General features: G+C 41.5%; 1 protein-coding gene across 2 annotated transcripts in view; it reads left to right on the top strand.

The window, feature by feature from the left end:
- The window catches only part of LOC109288941 (protein SSUH2 homolog), a 40,682-nt gene that overhangs the window by 7,526 nt on the left and 18,185 nt on the right, over positions 1 to 14,971 (top strand). For both annotated transcript variants that reach the window (XM_019504696.1, XM_019504697.1), the window contains exons 2-8: positions 4,542 to 4,637; positions 6,067 to 6,148; positions 8,391 to 8,520; positions 10,363 to 10,423; positions 12,309 to 12,433; positions 13,129 to 13,191; positions 14,200 to 14,285. In XM_019504696.1, the coding sequence (XP_019360241.1) occupies positions 4,542 to 4,637; positions 6,067 to 6,148; positions 8,391 to 8,520; positions 10,363 to 10,423; positions 12,309 to 12,433; positions 13,129 to 13,191; positions 14,200 to 14,285 (643 nt within the window). The remainder of the gene's footprint in view (positions 1 to 4,541; positions 4,638 to 6,066; positions 6,149 to 8,390; positions 8,521 to 10,362; positions 10,424 to 12,308; positions 12,434 to 13,128; positions 13,192 to 14,199; positions 14,286 to 14,971) is intronic.

Genomic DNA, 14,971 nt, shown 5'->3' on the forward strand with positions numbered 1-14,971 from the left:
TTGGGGGGTTTTGGGGGGGCTGGTGGGGGGAGGAGCTGGCCAGAGCATGGGTTGGGGGGGCTGGGGGAGTGGGTAGGGCCGTTGGAGGTCCCCCTCATGGTCCCCTCCCCACCTCCTCCAGTCCCCCTGACCCCTTACTTGCCAGCACCAGAGCCCTGGTGCTGAAACATGCGGCCTGGCCGGCCATGTGTTTCAGCACGAGGGCAAGGGCCAACCATAGAGATTCTCTGGCAGCCAGAGCATCTCCGTGGAGGACCCAGCCTCTGGTTGCCTCAGGGCACAGTTCGGGACTGTGCCCTGTGCCGCTTTTTTAAACTTAAATTTTTTTAGACCGCTTGATATCCAGGGGTCTAATTTCCTCCCTGCACTGCAAGTTTGCAGCTCAGGGAACATTTTTTCGTTCCTGCACGTGACTATTACCCCACCTCAAAGGGGTTTGAGGCAGGGCAAGAGGTACGTGAGTGTGGCAGAAAGCCACCTTGGTTTCTCCCCAAAAATCTCTGCCCTGTGACACTGTGATTTAAATCTCTGTGCTGTGACCATTCAATTAGGATGGGCCCAGCACACAGGGGACCACACCCTCAGCCTGTCTCTTTAGGGAACTGGAGCTGGCTGCATTCCTGAGGGAGGGGGAAACCTGCTCCCTCTGCTTACGTGACTTGCATCACTTACCTGGGTAAGGGGTTTCTACCTGGGGAGCTGGGATCTGCCCGGTAACAGGTGATGCATTTCAGATTGGTTGGCTGACAGCCAACTGGGGCTGACCTCCGCTGGCCCAGGTGAATGAGGTCACAGGGGCTATATAAGTTAGGACGGGGAAGGAGGCGGTCTCTCCTCTCCGGCCATGAGGTGACGCAGCAGCCAGGCAGGGGACAGAGAAGCCTTAACATCTGAAACTGGCTCTCTCCCCCCAAACTCACGAGCTAGGAACCGCCTGCCTCCAAAGGGAAACTTCACCTGCCTTTGGAAGATGCTTGTGAGTAAGCTACTCAATCTGATTAGATATTTAGCTGGAAGTATCACAGATGCGTAATCAAAAGGCTACCACAGCCAGACTGTTTGCTCTTTAGGATTTCTAGATATTGCTCTATCCTGTACCCTAGTTTACCCTACCCCCTGTAATCAATAAAGTTCTCCTTTTCGACTGGTGTGGGAGACTTATTGAGGGATGGGTCTAAATTATGCCTAAGAGACCCCTTAGGTCTGTGGGCTAAGGGAGACTTTACTTTTTGCCCCTGGACTTGGGGAAGTACCCCAAGTGCCTGTATTGGGTCGAGTACCCGTAGGACTATTAGGCCTGTGTTACCCCAAGGACACAGGGCCGCGAGACAGTCCATTCTTGGGGTGGTGGCGGCACGTTACCCCCAGACTACCGAGTGTGCTCCGGGAGAGGGGTCGGCCGGACATAAGGTGCCCCTAGGGAGGCATTCGGAGCCTGGAAGGTGGTCGGGCACAGGGAGGTGGGCGGCTCGACGCAGGAGCACTCCCTACTGGCCCGCCTCACGTGGTGGAAACAGCAGAGGGATACGAATACCCAGCTGTATTCCTGAGGTGGGATCTCTGCACCCGCCACAGTGAGCGCTCATTTGGATGTGCCCAAAGGAGTCAAAGCTGTTATATTCCACACGTTGCTCCTGATATTGCCTCAGTTCTTGACAAGTGGTGCGCTTTCTATTCTTTTTCAGTGGTGCCTTAGCTACATGTAGTAGGTGATTGTACTAGTTACCTACTGCATGTACATACTAGCAGACTGTATTCTAAGAGAACAGACTAATCTTTGTAAGGCATATTTAATTTCCTAAAGGAGACAAAGTCCTACAGCTTTAAAATGCATGCCTACATTTTATTGTAATAACTTGATACATTTATTTTGATTTATACCTAGACTGATTTCTTCAAGGTATCATGATGTAAGTCTCATTACTGTGTCTTATGCATTGGTGAAATGGGCAGGTGTTTACAGACCACTCCATAGTAGACAGATGTGTAAGTACAGATGTTAAGAAAATTAACTTATTTGAAAAAATTAATGCCAGGTCAGATGATCAGAGGCCATATTTCTGACTCTGCCATTGGCCTACTATGTGGCTTCTGGCATATGACTTCTCTTTTTTACACCTTCATTTCCATTCTCACCCTTTGTCTTGTTTCTTGCAAAAGCTCTGGAAGAGGCATCATTTTTAATCATGAATTTGTATAGCACCTGGTGCACAGTCTCCAAATTAAATTAAATGCTCGAGTTTTACTATACCATTAGTAACACTTTTGTAATTAGATATCGGGCCTCTGGACCTGGAGTCAGATAGCTACTGGTTCTCCACTTCTCTAGTTTTCAGCAGACAATTTAATTTCCATTTCGCAGAGATGGATAAACACTTAAAGCATTTATCCGTTTCCTGAGGCTGGACATTGGAAGTGAAGATAAAATAGGAGAAGGTCAGAATCACTTTTGATCTTGAATTTGCCAAATTTTAGAAATCCAGAATAGAATAGTATAACCTGTGATCTTAAATACTAGTCTACTCCATGATCAATTGAAATGCTTTGCCAGTAAGGTCTCTTTGTTTGCTCTGGACAGGACCAAAATAATTATACTGAAAGCATCCTATTGATTGCTTTTGACAGAAAGCATCCTATAGTGCTTATCACTCACGGTTAAGCCGATATCTTTGCTCCATCAGTACAAGGACAACCTTGCCTTCTAATGTGCGGGAAATGTGGCACTGCAACTGAAGCATGTAGTTTCTCATTTTCATAGGTTAAATAATGGAGAGATTAATTTAGCCTCCCTGAAGAACTGAGAATGCTCTCAGGAGAGAAGTCTAGTAAATCAAATTGATAGATGACTGCTCTGCGCCATACTTTTTAGAGTTCAGATTGTACATCAGCATTTCCTGGCTCTTCCACATGGGTCTCTCTCTCTCTCTTTATTTTCTCTTCCTTTTTACAAATTGCATTTTCCTAACAGGGCAAACCAAACTAACATGATGATAAAGGCGGCTGCGTGGAAGCTTCTGAATAAGAAGGATTGTTTCTGCATTAAAATCACAACACCAATTGTTATAACTCAATAAGGGCTCTGTATTTTTAGAGAAGAACCTAAACAGACAAAACAATCAGTGTCCCAAGATTAGGATTAAAACAAATTTTTAGAGATGGCAACAGCTAATTACTGGAGCTACCATTAATAAAAACAAAAGCCTCCAGTTTGAAGCTAGTAGATTTGGATTGGCATTTTTTTGTATGGTAATTGCATGTTTAACTCCCTTCAATGGCTGTAATTCTCAGCAAAATTTTCTCACCCAAAAAGTGAAGTCCAATTTCTGGACATCAGTCACATACCACTGTAATACTTTACAAACCTCTTGACACATGAGAAGCTTATGAAGACTAGTTGCATATGTATCTTCAGAATCAGAGTTTAAATAAAAGCTTTTATTCTGCCTAAAATGTTAAATCAGCCCTCACTTCCTAAAGAAAATATTGCCAAAGACTTGATAACACAATTCACTAAGTTGTACAATTGTTTCAATTATATCAGCTATTATATTACTAGCATATTGGTTTTTTTTTTAAAGTCTTATTTGGAATTGATGTAGGAAATGCCTTGAATAGAAAAAAAGCTTTGCTTCTATATAGTATCTTTCATTCAAGGATTTCAATGTGTTTTGTAACTAGTAGTAGTAATAATAATAATAAAGGAAAGCAGGCATTATTATGTCCCTCTCCAAATGGGGATATTAAGAGGCAGACTTAGATGATCCAGACAATTGTAGCGCCTACACAATGCAATCCTGGTTCAAAGCCTGTTCAGTATCATGGTAATGCAAACAACATACAATTTCCCCAAGATCAAAGAGTCAGTGGAACAGGCAGGAATAGACCCCAGGATTCCTGAAACCTATCCCCCATCTCCTACAGCTAGACAACATCAGGTATAATTTGCCAAAACTGAATTTATTATCTAAACCCATTATCCTGCTGGTGTGAAGTGTTGGAGGGGAGACTATGGCTAGATACAGACATTCAAAAGCCCAAGGCAGAATCGATTCGAGTTGCGTGGTTATCTGTAAGCGGCATAGTTTAGATCGGTAGTGAACAGAACACACATTTGCCCTGGGGAGGCGGAAGGCGGGGAAGGGAAGGGAAGGGAGCAAATCTTATATTGGGTTCCTCCATTTCTAAACCAGCCTGTGTGCCGAACTTCTGTTCTGTTATGGGTATAGACCGCTTTCTAATCACTTATAATGGTAAAAGTGCAATGTCTGTACCTGGCCAATGAGATTTGAGCGTGCTCTTTTCCTTGCTGGATTGAACCCCTCTTTATAGGCAAAAATGAACTTTAGTATTATTTCATTACAGTATGGGGACTGAGATCATGTGAGACCAAGCAAGGTGAAGCCATCAAGAGGAAAAAGTGACAACTCCATTTAAATTCCCACCAAAATGGGATGTCAGTACTTGGAATTGCTAAGGTGGTTTGCCCTTGTACTAGTGATTCTTTCACTGAATTGTCACTACTTGTTGCTTATTTCTGACAGCCATCCTGGACTTGGAAACTGAGCCTGAAAGCCCATTATCACTATCTATTGATCTGGAACGACTGGATGGACATGAATGGACTCTTCAGGATGGGGGTATCTATGCAACACTTACAGTTTCTCTCCTAGTACAATTTGCATTTTAATTTGTTTCTATGGAAACAAGGGACTAACTTAGCAGGTGTCACGCAGGCTCCTCCATAGTTCCCACCCCTGAGTCTCAACTTTGAGTACTGCAGTCAGCCTAGTTTCATACCAGGCCTCATTTACCTCTGTATTATTCTAGTTTTGTGTTACTGGAACTCAGCTAAAATGGATGGGGTCTCAACAGGTGAAACTGGAGAAATTCTTGGAGCAATTCAGTGGTCACTCAGGGTGTCCATACTCAAGCATGGAGGTTGCTTTGGCACGCTATAATTACAGCATAGAGGCTGCTCCAATGCAATTAGTAGAGTCTGCTGGGTCCAGCCAGGCTCTGCATCTCATGTATCAGTGTCCCCACACTTCAAAATGGTGGCAGGGGCACTTTATCTAAAGCTGGTTCAATGAGCTGTAGATAAAATGGCCCCACCACCATTTTGAAGTGCAGGGATGCTGATACAGGAGATGCTCCGGGCACTTTAATTAGAGTGGCTCTCAGAGCCACTCTAATTAAGCCCCCCCCCAAGCATGTGTATAGGCACTCTCAGGCACCAACCTGAAATACTGTACTTCATAATTTGTCAACAACTAAAAGCTTAAAAGGAAATACCATGTTGTTTTCTCACATAGAGCGCACAGAGTTTTCAAAAATAGTTGCTGGAAATTGGAGTGTGCGTTATATTCCAGGAAATACAGTAAAACCCATTACCTCCTCCCCCCACCCATACTGGCCAAAAGTGAAGTCTGCATGTGATTCCCAGGGAGCAGAACAATGAGCAAGCTTGGCTTTCTAGCTGCCATGACTCCGTTACTTAATACAGGGAAAGACAGTTTTTTTCCTTCATTCGTCTTTTCAAAAACAAGGGCATATTTGCCCGCAAGAAATTGCAGGATTTAAATACAGACTATAAATTAGTATTTTTAAAATGTATTTGCAATATTTAAATACAGACTATAAATTAGTCACTGAATTTATTTTAATTTTTGGTACTTCTGCCATGATACTTATTGGCCATGGTATAACAGAATTGTTGTAGTTCTGGGGAAAAATGCTGCTGTATTTGAAACCCTGTTCTGATTGAGGGTAGAAATACTAGTAATCTCATGAGAGAGTCCATTCAGGAGATACTGAGTAACAGCCTCTGCTTGTATCAGCTGGTAGAGATTTGCAGAATTCACTGGAACTTTGATTTTCACTAACTAACAAGATAGTCCACCAACCCTAGTTTGTGGACTTTGAATAAACAGCTAGATTTCCACCAGCTTATTCAAATGTCATGCCCTGTGAACATTCGCCTTCCATCAGTTCATGAATGGTCTGTATAAAATAAAAGATTTTACTTTTGGCATTTCAGAGTAGTTTAATTTCTACTGTCTCATTTAGAAGAAAGAAGATTTCCACCACCTTCGGACTTCTTGAGAGACCTTGGTGAACAGGGAAACAGACCCATGCCCCTAGAACACAGGTGGGATGCTTTTCTTACTTTACCTTTCCAGGTGTATCGGTGCGAAAGTGGTGTAGTGTCACATCCGACAGACCTTTCATGCAGGATAGGTTTAGCAGTGCGCATTCAGCATGACAGTAGGGCCTTACTCCCCCTATTAGGACTTTCTAGACCTCTGAATGCTGGAAATTGGAAGTGGCAGGGGTCTGATCAGTCTGGATAGGCCCTGCATAAATATACTTCCCTCTAGCATCTACTCTATGCCGCTCCAAGACGCAGGGTAGTGTTCTGTCTTATGTTTTTAATTAGCTTTATACAATCCTAACCAAGATCGGTTCCGAGATTTATGCCAGTTGCTTTACAACCACGTTGTGAGAGAAGGTCCCTGCCCTTGTAATCGAAATGGACTGGGACAGGCAAAGGATGGAAGAAGGGAAGAAGTATATTCCCTGTTTTATGGTCGTGGAACCGAAGCACAGAACAACTGAAGGACTTGCTTTGGGTCAGAAAAGTCTGGGGCAGAGCTAGGAAAAGAAACCTTGTCTCCTGGTTTAGCTTAGCTACAGACCAGTTTTTTTATCCAGGATTCCTGGACTTACCCAGAGGCTGAATGGAACAACACATATATGATGCAGTCCCGTGACCTTTTTCTTGTGAGACTTGAATGGGACAGAGGACTTGGGGTAGCCCTCTGAATTGTGTGTTCAGCCTACAGTCCTGGGTACTAAATATATACCCTTCAGCTATGATTTCCCCCCCCCCCCTTTTTTTTTTCAAGAAAGCCTTTTTTTCCCCCAATGTTTTATTTTGATCTGCAACATAAAAAATGAAGCAGCACTTTAACAAATCAAGTATCATGCAGGGAGAGATTCTCACTAGCTTCTCTCATCCAAAAAAAAAATAGTGTGTCCGGTGAAATTAAGTTATGCAGCCTTTATGAAAGGGAAAAACTGTCTCCAGAGCATTATGAACTGCCTGCATGTCTTTTAAATATAGTTTTAAAATGATAGAAAAGGTATTAAGCAAACAAAAGAGCGTTGAATTTGATGGTTGCCTTCTAATGAGAGTTTAGCAAAGTACACATTTGATCTAAATAAAAAGGCACCTAGAGACTGAGGAATATTATCTAAGAGCAGATGTGTTTTATATTTCCTTTGGATATGTTGGTAACCCAGGGATAATTTATTAGTCCCCAGCCTGTAATCACAGTGTCATGGATGTTCCAGACATTGTTGTAACTGACTGCAAGCCCTGCAGGGGTGATTTATCATGTCAAAAATTATCTGGATGCCCTAAAAAGCAGTCATTTTTGCTCTCTGATACCTGCCCTGTGGCATCCAAATATTTGTAGGGTTTGTGATTACTGGCTTTTTCTTTTCATTGAGGAAAACTTAGACAGCCTAATTGAAACTGTCACCATATCTGACGATGACAATTCTTAAAGGAATATTGTCGGGGACCATAACGGAGCATTTGCAGAATTTACTTGCCATGGGGGATTTAGTCAGCAGGGATGGTTCATGGACAAATTGCTTAAATGTTCTTCAAAAACAGTAAAGTTGAATAATATCCCCTCTATTGGAATCTGCTGTACAACATTGTAATACACCTTTCCAAGACCATCTTTACATCACAGAGATGAATGACAGGATAAAGCCATATATTACAGAGGGGGCATTTAGAGCCCAAGCCTGCGCCACTAAGTCAACGTGAATTTTAAGACCGTCTTCAAAGGGAGCAGACTCAGCGTTTCAAGGGTCAGTTGTTATCTGTACAATGATTTTATTCATATTCCATTTCAGGTCCATGGGTAAGATTGCACTGTTCATTTCTAGGAGGCCGCATTGTGAGCAGAATGTTAAAAGTGACGCGCTGTGCTCTCTTCACGGGCAATTTAGTCTTTTAATACTTGATTTCTTTGGCATCTCAGTTCTGCTTTATCCCAAACAATAATATCTGAGGTTAGGATTCATGCACAAAGTTTTGCTTTAAAACCTGTCTCCAAAAGTGATCAACATAGGATATATTTTTTTTCACAATGACAGTAATCATGTACTTTATAAAAAAGGCCTTATTTTTGGTAACTAAAAAGATGCTGCTGCTAGCAGTGATTCGCATCCAAGATCTGGGTACTCTCACGTGGGCCTATTCCTTTCGTGCTTATTCTCTTGCAGTGAGTTAAAGGTGCTAACCTGTGCTGGCTACTTCTTTAAAAAGGTTAAACAGTGAGAGATTTAATAATTGTTTTAATGTTAATCCCCAGGATTCCCACAATGACAGAAGACGTGGCTAGAAATGCCCTCGTTAGCTTTGTTAATTCCAAGTGTTGCTATGGTAATAAAGCTGCAGGAGAACTGGTCATTCAGGATTTGAGGCAGCTGACTTTATACCGAGTGAGTATATCCATATCTGATACTTCCTGGGACGTTTCTGGTTCTGTCACTTGTATCAGTGACACTGGTCTGTGAAAAATTATCTATTCATTAAATTAAATGGATTTAATTCCTTTGAAAGGGAGGGGCGGGGGAACCTACCTTACTGATTATTGCAGGTTTTACAAGCAAACATGTTCATCTTTCTCTCTAGTATAGAATATGTACAATGTCTAAAGATGGCAACATACCTGAAAAATTTTCTCTTCTTTTTAAGACTGTGGTATTGGTCTCCCACATGACCTTCATAGAAAACGACTGTCTTTTCCTAAGCAAAGCTATAGGTACTTGTTGAATGTACATGAATGTGTTTCAGAGTACAGGGCCTCCTGTGACTTATGGATGATGGCCCATTTCACTTTTTAAGACCTGTTCGGTGGGACTTGTTCAATAGAACCAAAAACTCGAGGTGTGAGTGCTAATACATCAAGTACCACTGACTTGTGTATCTTCTTTTAAGAGTCTCCAACATCCAAAATGCCGCGGTAGATAAAATGCTTTTGTTCTCAATGGAGTTATATTATTCACTGAAAATAATGAACATTAAACATTTAGCCCTTTTTCTTTTCTCTTTGCAAATGACTTAGGAAATATTCTAATTTTTTTTGTGTGAAAGCTCCTGTCACTTCTATTCACTAAATACTCAAAGCATATTCAGAAATAAATCTCTCAATCACAGGAGGATAAGGATAGGGAATGACAATGTAGAAAAAGGCGAAAAAAATAAATATTTAGGAACAACAGTCACTGAAGAGCATCAAATAACTGAAGAAATCAAGGCATGGATTTACAGTGCTAACATATGCCCGTGGAGTCTAGATAAAATAATGGCATCAAGGAAAATCTCAAGTAACCTTAAAATCTAGCTGCATAGTACAATTGTTCAACCTGCCCTTTTATATGGGGGTGAATCCTAGATGCTGATAAAGGCAAATGGAAAAAGGCTGCAAGTGGTTGAAAACAAAGTGTCAAGGAAAATAGTTGGTGCAGTACAAGAAAACAGAATGTGAAGAGACAACTTCATCAAGAGCTGTGTGGACCTTTACAAAAGGCCTCATGTCTTGAGCAAAATAAAAGCTCAGAAACAGAAGTGAACAGGGAACTGATGAGAGAAGGCAAGTGAGGCAGAATTTGGAAGCTGAGGTTAAGGGTATCAGCCCTCGAGGCAGGCCAAGGCAATGATGGGAAGATAATAAAAACTGATCTGGAAGGGGTTGGCAAGGATGCAACATGGCAGAAGGAGATTGCGCAAGATAGGAGAAGATGAAAGGCTGTAGTTAAGTTGTAGCCCCCCCCGCTCCAAAATCTGTGAGGCTAGAGAGAGAGGAATACTCAAGATGAAAAATTTCTATTTTGCAGTTCTTGTATTGCATAGCTGTTCATCTAAGACATGCTGTATTGTACCTACGTCTTGATTAGTTTTCTGGAAAGAATCCTAATAGATCACTAATAAATTCTGAATATACCTTTTCTAAGTTCTTTTAGATCTATATCAATTTATATTAATGTTTGTTCGACCTTTGAGGTTCACCAACATTTTCACAAAAGCCTCATGGCTAACTGGAATATTCTGAATAAAAGCCCCCCAAGAGGAACCCACGAATGATGGGAAATCAAACGTTTTGCTTGTTTATGCCTAAACAATTATTTTAAACAAATGCAGTGTCAAAAGACTGAGTGAATAACCTTGTGGCCCATTTTCCTCAATTTATTGTTACGACTTTAAATGAAAAATTTCCTGGCTTTGGTTGCTTAATCGAATTTCTTTTCACGGTAGCTAATTTCATGGTTTCTCTTTTCTAGTATCGACTGGAGACCTTTAATGAATCAAGGTTAAGTGAATGGACTTTTGAACCTTTGACTAGTAAGTAACAGCCTCATACCCAATTTGAAATACTACAAACAGGAAATGCTTTTATATCAGAGTCATGAAGTGGAACTGTTTGCAGTGACATTCCTGCTCTGTGAGAGCGCTTCATACAATTTTAAACATCCCCACATCATGTGTATGAAAGGACGGTGAACCTGAAACAATTCTTTTTTAAATTCTTCATTTTAGCTTGTCTCAAAAGTTCTCAGGGTGGGCCATTATGTCAAAGGAAGGAATTGGTACCAAGGGCTTTAAACAAATTCCCCTGAACTTTCACAGTGTTCAGACTAAAGCAGAAGGAGCCAAGAAAGCTTGGGGGTAAAGTTCTCACACTCCTATTGTGCCAAGTTGGCATAGTAAATATGAGGTACAAGTAATACTGTATTATACTATTATCTATATTACGCGGCATCCAGAATCTCCAAGAAGAATTGGGGGCTCAGTTCTTTGCAAAAGGCCTCTTCTCTGTTTATAATTTCAGTAGATCTAAATGTCATGAAGCCCGCCATTCTAGCTAGCTGAGATTCTCCTATGCCCCTTTATAGAAGTCATATATGAGCAATTCCTAATCTGCAATGCTTTCATCCTCAGAGCACTCCTATAATGTTGAAAAGTATTAATATTGCCAAGGCGCAATAAGGCCCAGGTTCTCAAAGGTACTTAGGCACTTTAATCAATGAGAATAAATCCTTTGAAGGTCTGGACGCAAGTGCCTTGACCAAGATCGTGGAGGAATATCTTGGGTATTAGTCATTCATTTTTTCCCCTGATACTACATCTTCTTATGCTGGACTGTCACTTACTAGTACATATTGGCCAGAGATGAAAAGTTTGACTGAGATAAGGGATCTGAACTCTGTCCAATTTTAGGGGAAGGATGGTTGGATCTAGGGTTTGGCCTTGGATTCATCTCTAATATAGTACATATTTTAAACAGTGGAAGTCACCTTGTGACTCTTATGGTAGGCGGAGAAAGAGGTAGGCTCAAATTACTGCAAATCAATGACTTTATTTCAATATGTAATTGGAAAATGGAAAGAGTTCATGCATTTTTGCACATGTTCCCTGGATCAGTGGGCTACAGCACCTTAAGCCTTTGGTTTACAAGACAAGAAAGTAAACTTAACTTGGTCCTTTAGAGAAACTTTCATGATTACAGTATATGTGACTGCAAAAAAGTAAAAAGAGAGCTTACTTTAAAAAAAAGTAAGAAGAGAACTTCAGAATACAATGAGATCTGTTTTGAAAAGACGAAGTGTAATCATTTTCTAAGAGAAGCTTACTGAAGTGATTGACATGACCTATTGTATGAAGGAACTGAGGGACTTGGAGGGTAGTTCCCTGGATGGAACACATTTTTAAACTGACCTAGCTTCATTTTATTTCTATTTTGTGACTTCTTGTGATTTTTATTTTGGAAATAGAAGGTATTATTTCCACTGGAAGAAAGCAGCCTCTCTCCATAGTAAAAAAGTGCGAAAAATACTTTTAGTACATCTGAAACAATTTAGATTGACAACTGAAAGAGTGACATCCTTTCTTTGTCCAGAGAAAAGGTACAGGATGGATAACCTTCTTTCACTCCACTTAAGCAATGTGCATGAACCCAGACTTGAATGGCTCAACTACTCTGGGACCTCAGAAGATCCTGAAGAAGACCCTAAGAAGGTGTAAAATGGAGAAAGTGGGCAGTTCACTCTCCATCCCCATCCTAATCCTTCACAGAAAATACTAACAGAACTATTTAGTTCCTGCTAGTTGTGGTAGTGATTGGTGTGCCAGTGGGAAGAAGATGGAGAAGCCCAGAGTCCTCTCCAGAACCACAGACAGGAAACCAAAATTTGACACAAATTTATACAAGGTCTTCTTCCTATCACAGGTAACTTGGTAGATGGACCACAAAATGGCACTTCTCCTCGGCCATGGGACATTAAAGTTCAGACTCCACCGCTGTTTCATGACGATACAAGGAAGTTTCGAGTACCTCACTCTTCTTTAGTTAAGGTAATCCCCTATGGGGCAGTTAAAAATCAAGGACAGAGTGCATTATTAATTAGGATATGAGTGCTTAGACAAGCATTTTATGAATCTAGTTATTCGTGGTCATAAAAGAGAGCTCTAAAATGTATTTTAGTGTTAGTATACAACTTTTCTTTATTGTCACATCTCTACACACACACAGTGTTCATGGTTTTATTGAGTTTTAGTAAAACAGCAAATCAGTGCAATTGAATTATTTCTAATCTTCTTTTCTTTAGCTATTTTAATTTATTTTTTGCTCCAATATTTATTAGAAGAAATGCTGATATTTTTTTCTTTTTCTTTTTTCTATTTCATCTTGACAAAAATTGGCAGAACATTTTCCCAACTTAAAAAAAATATATATTATTCATAATAGAATTTGTCCAAAGAGAGGCAGAAAGCTATAGTTAGTTGAATCAGGTAAAATTTTAAATAAACTATAATAAAAAAGAATCTCAGAATATTTTTCCTCCTCTTCTTCTTTTTGCTGTATTTCTTTTTATAAAGTAATTTATTATTGATACTTTTTGAATAGTCCGTTATGGACTTTTTCACTATATTTGATAGTATTCTATTGAGGTTAAGCTGTTGTCTCTAAAGTTTGATGTAAAATGATTGCATGTTTCTATCTTGATGGTCCCTGGTAGCTTTATATATGCACATCTTTCTGATTTCAGGCATGCCACAAATGTCATGGTCATGGTAGATACAAATGCAGTGGGTGTCAGGGTGCAGGCTGGGTGAGTAGCAGTTATGGCTTCTTCAAGACAGTATCTCCTCCTGTCCTACCATCCTCTCCTACTTCTACCACTATCTCTTAATTCCTTTAGTTGGAGGTTTCTTTCACAAGTAATGTAGGGCTATTTGACTTACTATACCCAGAATTTGGGATGGGCATGAGGACAGATATAAAAGATAGCCTTGTTTTATTCCTAACCCCTACAGTCCAAGGCCCCAAACCTACATTCTTGTTCATTCCAAATTCCCATCAGGAGCTCCATATATTTAGAATCTGCATGGCAAACTCTGAATGAAAAGAAGCCTATCTGGAAATCCAGCCATGGTGGCGAGAGATATATTACACCCAGAACATTTCCCCTGTGTAGTTGTTACACTTGGTGAGTGTAAAAGCAAAGTAGTTCTTTTTACAGTTTGGTTCTTTGTTCCTGTGTCTAGATACACAGAAAAGCAAATGACTCAATCTATTCTAACCTATTCAGATTCCAAACCCAGCAAAGTGTGAGTTTTACTTAGTGTAAGAGGAATCTTACTGAGTTGTTTCCCCTCATGAATTTGGCCTTTTTTTATATGCCTCCCCTCCACAAAAGTTTGCAGGAACATTCAAAAGAGTTACCACTGTTGCACAGCTAAAGCAATTGTTTAGTTGCATCTATTCTGATTAAACACAGGTGCATCTGCAAAGTAGTTTACTAGCCGTTACTTACACGCACAACTTGCACCTATGTAACATTCATTTAATCTCAGAACACTTGCCCACTTATTCCAGGGGTGAATTTTATCGAGACATCTGTTATAGCCTCTTTCATATGAATGACACTCAAGCTAGCCTCCATTCTGTTGTTGTGCAAAGGACATACTTAACATAATTTTTTTTGCAGAACCTCACAGAGCAGGGCTATGTTTCGAAAGCATAACAAGACTTCACATGTGAAGTCTCGTTTGCATAAATCTGAAACACTGTTGACCTTAGCAACACGAGGCATATTTTATATCTCTGGTATTTTTAGATGAGGTGCGTTTCTTGCAGTGGAACACGACAGAGGAGAAAGCAGCAAAGGAGGTGTCAGATGTGTTCAGGGACTGGCCGGAAAAGGTAAATGGGCCCAGAGTGGATCAAGAGTGGGTGTGGTGGCATGGTTGCCCCCCCTTTGGGACCATGCTATGGGAGCAGCAGCTGCTGACATGTTTCTCAGTCCCCAAGGCAGGTAAGGTCCCGCCACTTCCCTTTTCTCCATGCTAAGAGGCAACTCCCCTCCCCTTCTGTTTACGTGCTCCCTGCCTGCTACTGCTACTGTCCCTGGATGACCCGGGGATAGTGGGGATCTCCAGAAATGCTTGTGTCCTGCCCTGGCTGTAACTGCAGGGAGCAGATCCCGAGACAGTCAGGCACTGTGGCAGCGGTGGTGATGGGTGGTTTCCCCATCTTTGCCAGATCCCCCCAAGTATTTCCCACCAGTCCAGACGAGGGACTTGACTGTCACTGCCGCTGAGCCTGGATTCGCTCACAGTACTGATGGGGCCCACTGGAGTGGCTCTGGAGCTCCCCTCCATGCAACCTCTAAGGTCAGCCAGGGACAGCAGCAGTGGAGGGGGAGGCAGGTGGGGACAAGAGGGAAATACAGGTACTGCTGAGCAGTTAGCAGGGAAGGGAGTGGGTGTTGAGAGCAGGGGGAGGCAGGCTCTTACCTGATTCAGGGACTTAAGAAAAAGTCCCTAGCTGCTGCTCCCATGGCATGGCCTACCTGCCTGGAGGGGGGGGGGGGGGGGGGGGGGAAGGGG

Source organism: Gavialis gangeticus, unplaced genomic scaffold (assembly GCF_001723915.1).
Source record: "Gavialis gangeticus isolate Ggan-Ray unplaced genomic scaffold, GavGan_comp1, whole genome shotgun sequence".
In the NCBI taxonomy this organism is placed as follows: domain Eukaryota; kingdom Metazoa; phylum Chordata; order Crocodylia; family Gavialidae; genus Gavialis; species Gavialis gangeticus.